Source organism: Orycteropus afer, unplaced genomic scaffold (assembly GCF_000298275.1).
Source record: "Orycteropus afer afer isolate SDZICR_OR568_19922 unplaced genomic scaffold, OryAfe1.0 scaffold00769, whole genome shotgun sequence".
Lineage (NCBI taxonomy): Eukaryota > Metazoa > Chordata > Mammalia > Tubulidentata > Orycteropodidae > Orycteropus > Orycteropus afer.
The window spans coordinates 301,233-319,326 of record NW_006922356.1 but is presented as its reverse complement, the minus strand read 5'-3'; the positions used below and the strand labels follow the sequence as shown (position 1 = coordinate 319,326).

The 18,094-nt window shown below is 38.3% G+C and overlaps 1 protein-coding gene across 1 annotated transcript in view; it reads right to left on the bottom strand.

The window, feature by feature from the left end:
* Positions 1–645: 645 nt before the first annotated feature.
* CNGB3 (cyclic nucleotide gated channel subunit beta 3) overlaps positions 646–18,094 on the bottom strand; it is a 237,372-nt gene continuing 219,923 nt past the window's right edge. Inside the window, exons 15-18 of the mRNA XM_007957655.1 lie at positions 17,398–17,516; positions 2,710–2,856; positions 2,310–2,484; positions 646–897 (exon numbers count right to left, since the gene is read on the bottom strand). Of these exons, the coding sequence (XP_007955846.1) occupies positions 646–897; positions 2,310–2,484; positions 2,710–2,856; positions 17,398–17,516 (693 nt within the window). The remainder of the gene's footprint in view (positions 898–2,309; positions 2,485–2,709; positions 2,857–17,397; positions 17,517–18,094) is intronic.

Here is an 18,094-nt window from a genome sequence, read left to right as displayed (position 1 = left end):
CAATCTGTTAGTCCTGCTGACCAACATCGCCCTTCAGTAGACTCTTCTAGAGGTCAGATTTTGCATCCAGAAGGATCTGTGATTTCTGCTTCTCTTCAGACCTAGCTGCTTGGTTGTTTAGATATTACGGTGACTCATCAAACTCACTTGAATGGCAATTCCCTGACTTTTGACATATTTTATTAAAATCTCAGTCTCCTGGTGAGTAAGAGAGAACATTCAGTTATACAGAACACCTGACCATGATTGACAGTGCCATCCAAGAATTTACACACACACACACACACACACATTTTTAAGAGACCAGGATAATGAATCACATCAGAGACAAGATCAGACCAATCAAAATGGAGGCAAGAAACATCATCTGGAAAGAAAAGGAAATAAACCCGACTACAATTAGAAGAAATAGCAATTGCACAAAGCTAATGACAATGGAGCATAGGGATAGTTTTTAATAATCTTCTTATTATTACTGCATAAAATCACACTCTCAGACAAATCCTAGAAACTAAGCTAGGGATTTGCCTGTGGTTTCTCAAGGGTGCTGGCAAGGTCTTTTCTCCTCATTAATTTAAGCTACAATCCTGGATACAATCTCTTTGGGAACTAGCTAGATTACATCTAAAGACAATCAAACATTTATTACTTAACCTTTTCTGTGACTTCAATAGTCAGAACCTCTTCTCCAGCCTCAGCAGGAGCCATACTGATGATGAGTGATTGATAGATAGCTCCTCTGGGTAATAAAACTGCCCTTCCAATCGATTGGGGCGTTTGCTTCACTGTAATAGGACTTACTCCACAGTTGGGTCTGTCCACTGGTTTCTTTGCTGGCTTCCTTCCTTTATCTTCATATCCTTTTCCGTCACACTCTGTGTTGGAGTTTCCACTTTTCTTCTGGAAGGAGCAGTTACAAAGAATAGGTACTGAATCAAAAGCAAGGACTTCAGATTCTTTTGATTAGCATACAGTGGCTAAGAATCACTGCCAAGGGAAAGACCTTCTGAATTAAGTTCTGAATTAATATGGGAATCAGGTCTCCCTATGCATTTGACTATCGTTTGACTGTTTTCTGCTGTGTTGGAGAATGGGGCTGAGCTGTCACTTTTGATTTACGGGGTTGGTTTCGATTGTATTTTTGTCTTTGTATTGGTCCTCATACTTGGAATCATTAGGCCCAGTGCTAAGGAGTCTTTGTTTTTGCTCTTAAATATTTCTTTCTTTATTTCCTTTTAATAAAAACAGTGTTAACCAAACACTGTAAAAATACTATAGAAGTAGGGTATTCCGGCTGCATACACTCATGGGAGTCCCTCAGGATGAAACTCATCTTTCCTATTACAGTCTTTTCCATTTGTCCCATGGGTGCTTGAGCTATAATTTTGGAATCTGTTTAGTATCATCTATAGAAAGTTCATAGTAAAACATGCTGTGTTCTTTAGTGATGATGCTTGGGATCAGTTTGAAAGGCTTGTATGAAATACGAATGTGTACATATACAGTTGAGAACTTAATACTTTCACTTATATATTTCTCCACTCCCATACCTCTTTTATGCAAATTATTCTACCCTGATGTAAAGGAGGCATTTGCTTTAAACTGTATCCCTGATTTTCACTAGTGTGTGTATAGAGAAGGAAGAGGGAAGTCACTTGAATAATGCTGACTTTATAATATTTGCTTTACCTATTTTCTGAAAGGCCCTCATCTATCCATTTCTTACATTTTGAGAGATAATATGACTAGACTCAGCAAAACTGAATCCCTAATCTGTTTCTCAGTATCTGCCATCATAGACTAATTATGAGAATCAAAGAAAAATTATTTAAAAAAAAAAAAAAAGAGAGAGAAACAATAGCATTTGAGTTTCTTCACTTTTCTAGGTATTGGGAGGCAGCTTGGTGTAGGTTTGGAAATCTGAATAGCTGAGCAGTCATTTTTACTCTGTCACAAATTGTGATATTAGCCAAATTCCTCGATCTGGATCTCAGTTTCTTTATAATATGAAGGGCTTAGATGAAATCTACAAGATCCTTTCTGGCTTAAGAATTTGTGATGTACATTTGATTGAATATTTGTGAAAATATAATTTACTACCTTGTTGATAAAATGAGTTATATGTTTATTTGACAGTGTTTTGTTCTGTTGTACATAGGGTTTCTATGAGTTGGAACAAACTCAATAGTACCTAACAACAACAAAACAATGTCCCAGTGTCAGAAGTGGAATTAAAATAACAGCTTGCCTGGGTGCATTTAGTCCAGTGTTACATCTGTTACAACCTTCCATTAAGTCTGTCTTATTACCTGAGCTGTTTGTTCTCTCTTCAATTTGAGTAGTCTTGCAAGACCTGCTTTTCCTGTACCTCCAAGTAGAGCTTTAAATATTTTGGGTGTCTCTTCTTTAGGGGGGAAAAGAAAAGCAAATCCTTTTCTTGGAAGGGTTGCCTCTGTGGCCTGAGCTTTCTGCTTCAGAAGCACTCTGTGAATGGAAGATAAAAGCTATTTTAGATAGCTCTGTGAGAGTTCTGGCAAAATCTACCAAGAAAACCTTCTTCTAGTCTGTTTTTAAAGGACACCTTAACAGACAGTTGTTTGTTATCATGTGGCGATAGTTGATTACTACATCATAACATAATTCTCCTCATCTTAAGCATTTACAAACTAAAACCAACCCCCATCTCTAATGGAATTTTAAAAGTTGTACCTGGCTTTCTTCATGAGGAGCTTTTCAGAATCTGGATAGTGCAGTAGAATTTCTTGGAGGGTCTTTTTGTCCAGTGTTAAAAGATTGGCAAAACCATGTGCCACCACATTGGCAGTTCGACGGTTTCCTCCACCTGCTGCTAGAAGGCTTTAAGAGAAAAATGAGTTTTTACCACCAGTTTCACTCTTACTCCATTGAAATCCTTTCTAAAATAAATCACTATGTTGTCAGACATTTATACTGCTTAGAGATAGTTCCTGGGAGGAGAGGTTTAAGGTCATTATGTGGATAGAGTCAAGATATGATAATAGAGGTGGAAATAGTTTTCAACATGGTTTTTCTCTGCACTCCCACCTCAAATTAAGGACTTGTGGCCATCAGTGCCCCACCAGATCCTTCATCCCAGATTCCAAAAGAACAGAACTCCTTTGAATGGGATATTCTCTATTATCTCCTCTAGATCTGCTGTACACTTTTCTCCATTCCTCTTTGCTCCCCAGGAAGCTGACCTCTTTAGGTTTACCCTATGACTTCCATTTGGGTTCAGCCAATGGACATATCAGTAGGAAATCAGAAAACAGGAGAGTGGGGTCAGAACATTTATTTTCTCCATCCTCTCCCTGCCAGGCTTCAGGTTAGCAGTAGACACAGTTCTTTACAAAATCTGCAGCTCCTGGCATGTGAACATCTTCTAGAGTTGCAGCTAGGGCCAGAGCACATTCTGTGCCTGATAACCATCCCATTCCCTTGCACCTGTCACACCTAGCTGTGGAAACAGCTTCCTTGCCAGTGCTACCTCATATTAGGTACTCTTAGATTTTCCCCTCACTTCTATCAATAACCCTTTTATTAATATTTTCTCAGTTACCTTGTATTAGTGTATTTTTTGTTTCCTACCTAGACTCTGACTGATAGAACTCTCAACATCAAATCTGAGGACCAGCTCTTAATGATGCCCTGGTTACCTCAGGTGAGTCCAATCTCCTTCCCTTCTAATCTCATAAATCGTCTTATTTGTCAGTTTCAGTATTCTGCAATGTATTCATACCCATGAAACTCCCACTTGGAATGTCAGCAATTTCTGGATTGTATGTCTCCCAGAGATGTAGCAGGGGGTTTTATACTTGGGAGGTAACCAACAAGTATTTGGTGAGTAAATTTATACACAAATGAACAAAATAAATGAATAAAAAGTCTATTATTCACCAGTGATCTTGAAAAAAAGAGTTACTTTTTAAAACACAAGACATATTTCAAAAACATTTCAAATATTTATAAAAACACCATGACTCTGCATTGAGTAGATAACACAATAGATTAAATCCCTTGGCGCCAACCAGTTTTAAACGGAGAAAGTAGGATCACATTAGTGAAAACACAATCTCTATGGGTGGAAAGGACAGAAAGAAGACCTTGAAAATAATATCTCACAGTCTAGCCTTTGGGAGCAGTGAGATGTGAGAAGCTACATGGGTCCCATGTCAATCTGCTGGTTTATGTTAGACAATGTGCACATCCTCCACTGTTGTTTCAGAAAAGGGAACATTCCAGCTGGCTGTTAATTGTTAAAAAAAAAAAAAGCTTTAACATATAATCATTCCAGTCCTTGAAACAAGAAAAAACTAATCAAGCTGAACATCAATGACTTTTCTTAGTTCCATCTGAGAACTGAGTTTACAGGGCAAACTGCGACCCCAACTTCTGGTGAGACAGGTGAGTCCAGAGAGTTACAGCCAGATTTGCTGTCCTGGAGCAGAAACTCCTGAACTATAGACTAGAGGAATAGTCCAAGTGGTATTTTGGCTAATTGCTGGATGCTGAAGGTGGAATAAGGAGCTCTGGTAGAATAGTGCCTAAGGCACTTGACTGCTAACCAGAACACTGGTGGTTCAAACCCACCAGCCACTCCTCGGAAGGAAGGTTGGGCAATCTACTTCCATAGTGATACTGGCTCGGAAACCCAAGGAGGGGTCGCTATGAGTCGGGTCCGACTTGATGGCACATAACAACAACAACAGCAAAAGTGGACTAGCAGGAGAGTGAGAAACTTTTGGAAACCATAGTCTTAGAAGGACCCCCACACTTTGTGGGCTTTACCCCCAGGAACCCCACCAAATTCTCATGAGCCAATAAAGATCCCCTGCTGGATCTGGCAGAGGAAAAGGAAAATTAATTATTGTGAAATATTCCTAGAGTGTGTTTGTTCTCCATAACAAAGGCCTACTCTCCAGGCCTTTTCTAGACTTTACCAGAATGTTATCCCACCTAAGGGTACGGCACTATTGCCACTCCAGCCGCTTCTAGCCTTCTGGTTTTACCTAGGGAAAATGGGAAATTAAGAAATACTTGTGATGGTTGCATCCCAAGGACACAGGCCCACTAAAAGATTTAATCATAAGATTATAGAATGCTTTCCCTTCTTCATATCTGAGCACCGCAGCAACAGTGCTTCTTCTCATAGCTATGGATTATAACTGAAACAGCTGCAAGATAAAGACTCTCTCCTGAGAAGGAGTAGTTAAGGAAGCCCCAAGTCAACAGGGAAGAGGAAAACAAAGACTCCAGAGAAATTTGAAGCCTCTGCCACCTACAGCTACAGCAAACATTAAGCACAGCCTAACTCCTAGCAGGATTAACATAAATAGGCTAGTGGTCTCTTAGTTCCTATTACTTGCTACATCATGTTCAGCTTTTTTTTTTTTTTTTTTTTAAGTTACAAAGACCAAACTCACTGTGGTCCAGGCCGATCCGACTCACAGCAACCCTTCCTTGGGTTTCCGAGGTGGTATTACTACAGAAGTAGATTGTCCAACCTTCCTTCCAAGGAGTGGCTTGTGGGTTTGAACTGCCAGCCTTCTGGTTAGCAGTCAAATGCCTTAGGTGGCATGGTGAAAGGCAAAGAAAAAACAGTCTGAAGGGACAATGCAAGTATTAGAACAGAATCAAATATGACACAGATGTTGTAATTATCAGACAAGGAATTAAAAAAAATTATGATTATAATAAGCTAGGGATCAAATGAAAAAAAGTAGACACCATACAAGAATAGATGGGTAATGTAAGCAGAGAGATGGAAATTCTAACAAAGAATCAAAAGGAAATACTAGAAGTAAATAATGACTTTGATGGGCTTATCAGTAGACAGGATATGGTCAAGGAAAGAATCAGTGAGCTTGAAGATAAGTCAGGAGGAACTTCACAAACTGAAATGCAAAGAGAAAATAATAACAATAAAAGAATAAAACATCCAGAATTGTGAAACAATTTCAAAAGGTGTAACATCCACATAATTAGACTTCCAGAAGAAGAAAGAAAGAAAGGAAACGAAATGTTTGAAGTTTTAGTGGCCAGGAATGTTCTAAATTTAATAATAGACATCAAGCCAGGAAGCCCAGAGAACACCAAACACAATAAATACCCAAATCACATAAATAAATAAATGAATGAAACATAAGCCCCACAAAACCCTACTTGGAGTTGTACCATTTTAAATCTACAGAAACCAAAGACAAAGAGCAAATCTTAAAAGAAGCCAAGATGAGAGGATGAGAGGGGAACACTTGGTACAGTTCTTATCAGAAACCATACAAGTAAGAATAGAACAGAGTAATTAAAGTGTTCAAAGAAAAAAAGACATTTCCCTAGAACTCTATATTCAGCAAAAATATCCTTAAAACATGAAGAAAGAAAAGCTTCCTTTGAAAATAAAAAACTGAGGGAGTTCATCACGGACTCTCTGAAAGAAACGATAAAAGAAGTTCTTGAGGGAGCAGGAAAATGAATCAGAAGCTCAGATCTACACAAAGAAAGGAAGAGCATCAGGCAAGGAGTCAATGAAGGTAAAATATTTTTTTCCTTAATCTTATTCTAAAAGATAACTGCTTGTTTAAATAATTATAGTAACAATGTATTGGATAATTATAGCATATGAATAAGTAAGAATGATAGCATTATCATAAAGAAGGGGAGGGAAGAATTGGTATTACTCTGTTATAAGGTACTTGCACTCCCTGTGAAGTGGTTTAGTATTGTTTGAGGGTAGATTTAAATTAGTTAAAAAATGTATATTGAAAACTCTAAGAAACCTATGCAAGTTTTTTTTTTAAAGGATGTATAATTGATAATTGATATGGACTATATGAAGAAAAACGTGGTATCAGGATTGGAGGAAGAATCATTAACAATCTGAGATATGCAGATGATACAACTTTGCTTGCTGAAAGTGAGGATGACTGAAGGCACCTACTGATGAAAGTTGAAGAATACAGTCTGCTGTATGGATTACATCTCAATATAAAGAAAACAAAAATCCTTACAACTGGACCAATGAGCAGCATCACAATAAATGGAGAGAAGATTGAGGTTGTCAAGGAATTCATGTTGCTTTGTTCTACAATCGATGCCAATGGAAGCAGCAGTCAGGACATTAGACGACGTGTAGCATTGGGAAAGTCAACTGTGAAGGAACTGTTTCAAGTGCTGAGGAGCAAGGATATCTCCTTGAGGACTAAGGTGTGCCTGACACAAGCCATGATATTTCCAATGGCCTTGTATGCATATGAGAGCTGGACAATGAATAAGGAAGACCGAAGAAGAGTTGATGCTTTTGAGTTGTGGTGCTGGTGAAGAATGCTGAAAGTACCATGGACTGCTAAAAGAACTAACAAACCTGTCCTGGAGGAAGTGCAGCCAGAATGCTCCTTGGAAGCAAGAATGGCCAGACTTCGTCTCACCTATTTTGGTCATGTTGTAAGAAGGGACCATTCCCTGGAGAAGGATGTCATGCTTGGTAGGGTGGAGGGTTGACGAAAAAGGGGGAGGCCTTCAACGAGATGGATTGACATGGTGGCTGCGATGATGGGCTCAAGTATAGCAGGGATTGTGGGGCTGGCGCGGGATAGGGCAGTGTTTTGTTCTGCTGTGCATGGGGTCGCTATGAGTCGGAAACGACTCAACAGCACTTAACAACAACAACATAATTGATATGTTAAGAGAGGAAACAAAATAGAATAATATAACATGCACAACTAAAACTAGAGAAGGCAGGGAAAGGGGAAAATTTTAAATGCAAGTCTACCTTAAAGCATCAAACAGGGCCTCTTACTGGCACCTTATATTAAAGATGGATCCAGGAATATCCAGGACGTTCAAATATTCTGTTTAAATTATTCCCCAAGGCAGAGAGTATATGCTTGGAATCCATAAGTATTGACTATGTTAATACTTATTTTGCTCAATGTTTTCATTCCTAATTTCTTGCTGTATGGTAGCACTTACGTTAGGCCTTTCCTAAGGTTCTTTCAAGACAGTCTCTGTCTTTTTCTTTTTTTAAAGACAGGAATAAATTTCTACATCTGTCTATCTACTTATCTATCATCTATCTATCTATAATCTACTATCCATCTATCATCACAATCGTCTTTTTACTCAATCATCTATCTAACTTCCTACCTATCTTCTGACCCTTGTCTCTATGAAACGGATGTTAATATTTGAAGGACAATAATTGAATGAGCCTGTTTCATTCACATTCCTGTAGCTTTAGATGCAGGATAATCCAGTGGTTAGGCAGGGCTGTATGGCATTGGGGAGCTTTATTTGGAGCTAAGAATGTCTCTGTGTGTGTCAGACTATGAGAACAGAATGGAAATAACATATTTAAATGTCAGGTTATTTTGAGATTTCTCAAGCTTTAATTAAACTTGCCTACAGGTTACACGTTTGGTGTGCTTGATGAGTTTTTGAACGAGGAAATAGTTTGCCTGCCAGATGGATTTTGCCCAAACTCTCTCAGCAACGTTTAAAATAGCATCTTTATTTCTCTTGTCCACAAAATGCTTCTCTAGCATCCCACTAAGGGAAAGTTTTCCTTATTAAATAGCTTAGTGAGAAGGCCCCTAAATATTCCCAACCCCACAAAGAGTCTCTGAATGATCATGTGCTGGAGAGCAAATAGTTGGGGTTAATGTTAAATGCCCCCAGGCCATAAAATAATAAATGGAGCAATGGCCCAGGAGACAAAGGTATTGGTTCTAATACCAGATTCACCTCTATTTGCTGTGTCCTTAGATAATAATTTTAGGACTTTTCTGACTTTCATTTTAATATTCGAAGTATTTATTAAACACTTACCATGTCTTCAGCACACTCAGGTGAAGTAGGGAAAAAGGAGAATTATTAAAGCATGGTATGGTTTTATGGAAGAAATACAGGCTTTGGGATCAGACAGTGTTAACTGTTTATTGTGTTTCTGAGCTAGCTAATTCTCACTTTTAGAAACCAAAGCTATCTTTTAGTACCGATGATAGCTATTTGATTATTTTCAGGAGGAAATATCTGTATTCAATAATGAAGGGGGTGCTATTATATTTCTAACAGATGAGTTTTAAACCCTAACTTCCAGTATATAACTGGACAGTAAGTTACTTGCTTTGTACTAGTGTGTCAAAGGTGGGAGAATGAAGGAAAGTAGTTCTGTGAATGTCAGACAAACACAGTGTATTCAGGAGACTAGGTGAGAGGACCACATGTGCAAATCTCTGTAAATGTCAGGAATAAATAGCAACATGGAGACTATATATACATACATATGTGTGTGTATGTATATATATACACACATATGCAGGCGTGTGTATATATATATATATATAGAGAGAGAGAGAGAGAGAGAGAGAGGAGAGCATTATGGATATGGATATATGTATATAGATAGATGTGGGTACAGATACAGATACAGATATAGAAAGTGTGTATGTGTGTGTGTGTGTACATACATATATATATATATGTAATGACCCAGGGAACAAAGGAATTGATTCTAATCTGAGATCCATCTCTATTTGCTGGGTGTGTACACACATACACACACAACCCCCCCCCCACACACACTTTCTACATCTATACCTGTATCCATATCTGGATTCATCCCTATCTATAGCTAAGATATATTTATCACAAAGTGCTAGAATAGTCAGTTAGTCTCTAGCTGGTCATTCATTCCCAGCTTTGTCCAGGGCTGTCATATGTGGCACCAAAACTTATCATCTGCATTCATGGACTATAATGTAATTAGAGCCCTGTGGAGTTGTGCAGTGCACAACCTGCACCACCCTCTTTTAAAAATCCAGAAGAGCATAATTTTGACTGGTTAATGCATTAGTAACTATAAAAATATGAATATTTTATAAAATAAAGAAGGTTCTAGTCTAAAAACATTTTTTTTCATCAATAATTATTTTCTATGGCATATCTGGTAGCGTAGTGGCTAAGGCACTTGACTGCTAACCAGAAGGCTGGCAGTTCAAATCCACCAGCCACTCCTCGGAAGGAAGTTGGGGCAATCTCCTTCCATAGTGATACTGTCTTGGAAACCCAAGGAGGGGTTGCTATGAGTCGGGTCTGACTCGACGGCACATAACAACACCAACAACAATTATTTTCTAGAATAGAAATAAAACTAACTCCAAATGCTATCAAGGGGAAGATTATCACGTCCAAGATTGAGTGAAACATGAAAACTTTAAATATTTATTCTCATTAAGCAAATTTCCAACTGTGTTACATTTAGGGATCACAAGGTCAGATTACCTCTGTAGTCCTTTTTAGAAATATCCTCATTACTGTTACCGAAAAATATTTTGTTGCCTGAGAATTCTTCAAACTTCTCTAAAATAAATACAAAACATTTGTGGGTGAGCAAATACCAGAGGATGTTCTAGGGTCACTTCTTCCTAGGGTGCTTGATCTTTGCAGATACTTCGATATTCATAAAACTACTGAATGGCAAGCACATGTCAGCCCAGAGGTTTTTTTTTTGTAAAATAGTTTGAAGAAAATCTACATGCATAGAGTTTTAGTAGAGTTAGAATGTTTAGAGTTCACTGGTACAATATATCTAGCTCTTTTATTCCCAGTAGCTCTTTAGTTTGGAATTGAACTGCCTTTAAAGAAGTACATGAACAATGAAGAACTTGAGTAAAAATTCTAAGGAAGAAGAGAGGAGGAAAAGAGTAACATGTAAACAACATTTTACCCTTTGTTTACTTATCCCCCTTCAAGTACCCAAAAGAACATTGGACTATGATACTTTGGCTGGAAAATACTGTATAATACAGACTAATCTACTAGTTTAATCACTATTTCTTTGGAGTTCAAAGAGCTAATAATGTCATATATTTATACATAGTTTATAGTTTTAAAGTACTAAGAACATAAATCACTATATTTTCTTATTTAATGACCACATCTGGTAAAGTAGGTTCTTACCTATTCTTATAGACCTGGAAACCAAGTTCCAGAATCAATAAAATGATTTGTTCAAGGACAAAACCTCTGAGTTCCATGGATGAAATTCAAATATAAGATCAGAGAAGGGGTTTTTTCCTTATACCATAACTCCTATGTTACCAATGCAGTCATTGTTATTGTTTTAACAGTATTATTGTTATGTTATTATTGTTTGGTTATTGTTATGTTATTGTTTAACAGATTTACAAATGGACAATAGAAAAAATAAGGAGCGAAGACCATCAAGATAGTGTGGTAGGATTTGCCAAGGTCTGACTATCAGAATCTTTACTCCTTCTCTGCTTTTCCAAATGATCTTAAAGAGTTTTGATTTTTACAGAATTAGAGACACTGGATAAGTTATTGTAGGAGTATGTCCTGAGATTATTTGAATGAATGTGTCTACAATGCTACTGATAATATATTTATTCACAGGGATATTGTATGGCTTAGATGAGGTTTGGAAAGAATGTGTGGCTTGAAGCAAAAAGTGCTACACAATCAAAAAGACTATTCAAAAGATGTAGTGAAAATATAAATATGTATTTTTTAACACAGATAGAGTTGACACGTTTGGGATAGGAAAAAAATGGATGTAAAATATTTTCTGCTCCAGCATTAATCAAGTCTTTTTGCTCCTGTTCATACTTCTAATGTGTCTATGATTTCTGGCTTTTAGGAAAGAAAAGAAAGAAATGGGAATAACAGAGTTATACTGATGAAGAGTAAGAATAGGGAATTAAAATATTCCAAAGATCTAAAAGTTTCCTTGGGGATCCCCATTTTAAAAACTTGAGTGTTCAGGGGATCTAGGTAAAACGATTTGGAGGAAATAAGACTTCAAGTTATTTAAAAAATATTTGGCCTTTTCACAACGATACAAAGTAAATATAAAAAAGAAACCTCCAGAATGGGAGGTTTGACAAATGTATGTGATGGAAAATTTGAACTTATATGTGTTAAATGAAAACTAGACTTTTTAAAATAGATAAGAATATATCAATGCCTGAATTCTACTCAATAACTTCTTAAAAATATGATGACAGAAAGATGCTGAACAAAGAAAGAAATGCACAAGTTATAGGATCACATTCATGAAAATAAATAGTCCCAAAGGAAATTAATTCATTTAGCAAATATTTATTGAGGACCTATTATTTTCCAGGCACTATTTAGAGAAATGCAAATTCAAATAGCCTATTAAAATGCAAAACCAATGAGAATAATAAAGTAATATCAGTGGTGCTGGGGAAAAATGGCTATACATTGCTGGTTGTATTGTAAATTGGTTCAATTTTTCTGGAAAATAATCGGCCCATATATTACAAGAGTTATAGAAATGTTTCTACCTTTTGACCTAGTTATTCCACTTTTGGGAATAACTCTCAAAGAAATAACTTAAAAAGAAAGACAAAGTAATTTTACAAAGATAAATATAGCAGTGCTACTCTTATTTGTGAAAACTGACACAAAAGGGCACAAGACTGAATATGCATATTTATGACGAAAATGAATGTGCATTTGTACATCCCCAAAGACAGGGATAAATATGTTCATTTATTTATTCAATATTTATTAGGCACTTATGTGGGCCAGGCACTGCCCTAAGGGCTGGAGATGGAGTGTGCAACAAAACCAAACATGGTATCTACTAGGGTCCCTGGGAGCCTGTATCAACTATCCTTGTACAAATTAGAAAAATGTGGTCTCTTTGGCATGTACAACCCTGTGGGTGCAGAGCTTGGCTAGAAGACCACCCCCTTTACCAAAATAAAAGGCACCTGTGGTGGCATAATGCCTAAGGCATTTGACTGCTAACCAGAAGGCTGGTGGTTCAAATCCACCAACCACTCCTTGGAGGGAAGGTTGGGCAATCTACTTCAGTAATGATACCTCCTCGGAAACCCAAAGAGGGGTCACTATGTGTCAGATTCAACTCCACGGCAATGAGTTTGCTTTATGGTTTTGGTGCTTTAGGGGGAGGAAACAGCCAGTGCTCATGGCCCGGGAGTGGATTGTGCCTGGATTCTAGCCCTCCTACCTCTCACTGGACTCTTGATGCAGAGCACGATTGGTACAGCCATGCATGATAGTCCTGTGATTACAGTTTAGTGAGAAAGAAAGACATTGAAGAAATAAATGCACTAATGAATGCATAAGTACAAAGATAAGTGCTCCAAAGGGGAGGAATGTAGTATGACAAGAGATATGGGAGGTCCCTGTAGTGGGAAGTCAAGGAAGACCTGGAAAGAACTGAGAGCTAGGTGATGAGGGTGGAAAATGTGTCTGGGCAGAAGTAACAGCATATGTAAAAAATTCCCTGTAGCTAGATGGCATGCAGAACTTTCAAGGAACTGAAAAAGAACAAGGATATCTGGATTAAAGAGAGCAAGGGAGAAGGGGTATAACGTCAAGTAGAGAGGTAGCAGGGGCTAGACCTGCAGGATCTTATAGATCAGCATCAGAATCTTATTCTTATTCCTAAGAAGGATATGAAAGCATTGAATGGTTTTAAGCAGGAAGACAGTGATATGGTCAGCTCCATGTTTTCTAAAGTTCCCTGTGGTGGCAGTATGGAGACTGGATTGTGGAGTGGTATGGATATATAGTAGGCTATTGCAATTTTCCACTGGTGGTGGCTTGGACCAAAGTAGTGGCAATGGAAAAGGTAAGAAGCAAATGATTTGAGAGATACTTATCCATTCACCCACTGCCATTGAGTTGATTCCGACTCATAGTGACCCTATCGGACAGAGTAGAACTGCCCCATAGGGTTTCCATGGCTGTACATCTTCATGGGAGCAGACTGCCTCATCTTTTTCCTGCAGAGAAGCTGGTGGGTTTGAACCACTGAGGTCTTTTGGTTAGCATTGTACCACCAGAGATCATTTGAGAGATATTTAGGTGGTGAGATTGACAGGTCTTGTGGTGGACTGGCCAAATAGAGTGAAGTACAGGGAAGTGTGAAGCATGTCTTCTTCATCTTTTTTTTTTTTTTTTGCAGTAAAATTAAAAAATTTAGAGTTTGCTTTGTATTAATTTCCTAGGGCTGCTATAACCAGCATGCCACAGACTCAAACCAAAAACTAAACTCACTGCTGTTGAGTTGATTCCTATTCATGGTGACCCCCATTGGGTGTCCAAGGCTGTAAATCTTTATAGAAGCATACCACCTAATCCTTCCTCTGTGGAATAGCTGGTGGGTTTGAACCACTGACTGTTTGGTTAGCAGCCATATACCTTAACCACTACACCACTGGAGCTCCTTATTGCCATAAACTAGATGGCTTAAAACAACAGAAGTTTGTTTTTTTTCCCACTGTACCTTCACAGCTGACACCATGTCCGGTAGGGAAGGAATGCTTGGAGTTCTCTGTGGCGTTTCACATTATGTTCTGTCACTCAACTCACTGCCATAGAGTCGAATCTGACTCATAGTTTCCCCTCCTTGGGTTACCGAGGTGGTATCTCTACAGAAATAGTCTTCCTTCCAAGGAGTGGCTGGTGGGTTTGGACCAGCAGCCTTCTGGTTAGCAGTCAAATGTCAGGCACCAGAGCTCCTATTATGTTCTAAGGGGCCCCAAATATAATTTGTGTGTGTGTATGTGAGTTCACAATTCACTATTATTTGAAAAATGCTTTGGTGGCACAGTGGTTAAAGCATTGGGCTGCTAACCCCAAAGCTGGCAGTTTGAACCCACCCTGCCATCTGCTCCATGAGAGAAAGATGAGGCAGTTGGCTTCTGTAAAGATTTACAGCCTTGGAAACCCTAGGGGGCAGTTCTACTTTGTCTAACAGGGTCGCTATGAGTCGGAATCAGCTTGATGGCTGTGGGTTTTGGGAATAGCAGCTGCAAATTATTTTTGAAAGGACCTAGGATATACATAATGATCAACATTTACTTTACAATTTTTATGTAGCTGGTGGTGATACAAATAAAGATGGGTAAATTACCCACCAGCCACTCCTCAAAAGGAAGGTGGGGCAGTGATACCGCCTCGGAAACCCAAGGAGGGGTCGCTAGGAATCAGATCCCACTCGACGGCAAATAACAACAACAACAACAACTTTTATTTCTACCTTTACTGTTGGGAGCACCAGTCTGAGCAAATTAACTATATTATAGTGGTAACTACTGTAATAAAAGCATGAAGGAAGTGCTATGAGACACAGGACAGGGGGCAACTAATTCAGGGGGGTAGTTGGAGATGGCTTCAAAGAGGTGATATTTGAATAGGAATGAGTAGGAGTTTGCCAGGTGGAGGAATTTCCAAAGAGAGATAAAATGAACAAGGAATCTTATTGAAATCTTAACAGCAATACCGAAAGTAAAAATGCAGATGCGTTTCAGGAAGCATGAGATTGAGATTGTAAAGGAGGTAGACCAACAACAACAACAAGCCCATTGTCTTCTACTGGATTCTAACTTGTAGCGACCGACCCTATAGGACAGAGTAGAAGTGCCCCAGTACGGTTTCCAAGGCTGTAAATCTTTATGGAAGGAGACTGCCTCATCTATCTCCAGCGGAGCAGCTGCTAGGTTCCAACTGATGCCCTCTAGGTTAGCAGCCAAATGCTTCAACCACTGCATCCACAGACCTCCTTTAACAGAAGCAGGAGTGTAGAAAGGGGTTAAATACGTTCGGTGACAAAGACTACTCATTAAATGTAAAGAAAACCAGAGTCAGAAACTACCAAAAGGCCATCCTCCGCAGACCCTGGAGGTGAGACAAGAGCCTCCCAGGATAAGCGGAAGAGACCAGAGTTACATGGGCAAAGTGGTATAAGAACACGGAAATAACGCTAGCAAAAAGTGATTGGTTAACTCTTAAGTTACTTTCCTTATATGGCATATTGGGAACTTTCATACCAAAAACCAAACCAAACTCACTGCTGTCGAGTCAGAGCTGACTCATAGCGATCCCTCTTTGGGTTTCTGAGGCAGTATCACTTCGCAAGTAGATTGCCCAACCTTCCTCGAGGAGTGGCTGGTGGGTTTGAACCACCAGCCTTCTAGTTAGCAGTCAAATGCCTTAGGCACTACACCACCACAGCTCCTAAAACTACCATATGACACTCATGGTAACTTTACACAGCAGAATTTTTCCCTTTTCTTAATTTTCTGCGCCATCTCATTGTTTAACTAGGTTGAGCAATCTATGTCCATAGTGATACTGCCTCAGAAACCCAAGCAGGGGTTGCTATGAGTAAGGTCTGACTCGGCGGCAGTGAGTTTGGTTTGTTTTTTTTTTTTAGTATAAAGGTTCTCAGTATGCTGTATACGGAAAATAACTTAGACTTACCCAATCACTTTTTGTGAGCATTACTTTCATAGCCAGGTTATAGTGCAGTTAAGGTGGCAAGACTGGATTGGTTGACTTAGTTTTGGCTTCTGGGAAAGACAAGCATTTAAGAAATAGAAACTTGCCAAGTTCTGGTTTGCTGGTGTGGGGCTCAGCATTGAGTCACTGTGAGTGGGAACCCACTCAAAGGCTGTAGGTTTGGTTTGGTTGTTCCAGGTGCTAGACATTGTTTTAAGTACTTTGATATGTTTACTCATTTACCAAACTCTAAGATATATATTATTATTATTGCTATTATTATTATTATTATTAAGATAAGGAAAGTCAGGAATCCACTCAAAGGCTGTAGGTTTGGTTTGGTTGTTCCAGGTGCTAGACATTGTTTTAAGTACTTTGATATGTTTACTCATTTACCAAACTCTAAGATATATATTATTATTATTGCTATTATTATTATTATTATTAAGATAAGGAAAGTCAGGAATCCACTCAAAGGCTGTAGGTTTGGTTTGGTTGTTCCAGGTGCTAGACATTGTTTTAAGTACTTTGATATGTTTACTCATTTACCAAACTCTAAGATATATATTATTATTATTGCTATTATTATTATTATTAAGATAAGGAAAGTCAGAAACAGAGGGTCAAGAAATGTGTTCCAGGGACTATAGCTAGTAAGGGGGGGAACTGGATTTGGGACTCAGGCAATTTGGTTCCACGACTAAGAATATATCACTCATTTACTCAAAACCACCTTCTTAGCTTGGCATTTAAGGTCTTCCATCTAGCTGAAAACAACAAACTCTCCCAACATCTTTTCTAGTTAATTCATTAATTCATTTATATAGTCATTCAACCTATATTGAGCATCTATCTTAGGTCAGGCACTGACTTAAGTCCAGGGACTATAGAGCTAAATGACTTGCTTTCCTTAGGGAACAGAAGAAAGAATGAACAGAAATGTGAAAGTCCTTATTTTACCAATGCTCTCAATGCAATAAAACCGTTAATAAATTTGAGTAGGAACTTTACTTATTTTTTGAGCTAACATTTTTATTTTAGGACAAGTAATTGACTTCAATATACATGTCTTTCAGATACCTGATTTCCCCGAACACTGCCCCAGCTTTCAGAGTAACCAGAACTTTAGTACCATCAGGGCCTCCGAGAACTTGGACTTCTCCTTGCTTGATGATATACATTTCTTTGCCAACTTCCCCCTATATGCCAAATATAAAGAAGAAATTGTAGCCACTTTATTATTGATAACTGTGCTCTAAATTAAGAGATATAAAGTTGTCTAGAGGAGTAAATTAAAATGAAAAAAACATCTGACATTAATGTAAAAGTAATTACCTTAATAACTGAGGTAGTAATACAAACATTGATTGGATATATCACTCAAAAAGAAATGATTAGGAAGATAGATACTTCCCAACATGTAAGTATTGTATGATACCACTGGCTATAGGAAGACATTGTAGTCAGCATATTGTACCTGGAATAACAAAACAACAACAACAACAACAAAAAACACCCAAGCTCACTGCCATCGAGTCAGATCCGACTCATAGCAACCTCTCCGTGAGTTTCTGAGGCAGTTATCACTACGGAAGTAGATTGCCCAATCTTCCTTCCAAGCAAAGTTTGGTGGGTTTGAACCACCAGCCTTCTGGTTAGCAGTCAAGTGTTTTAGCACTACGCCACCAGAGCTCCTGTACCAGGAATAGGCATGATTATAAACATAGATGCGCTTGACTTTGGTGACCACTGTTGGTTTTTGAAGAAGGTGCTTGGT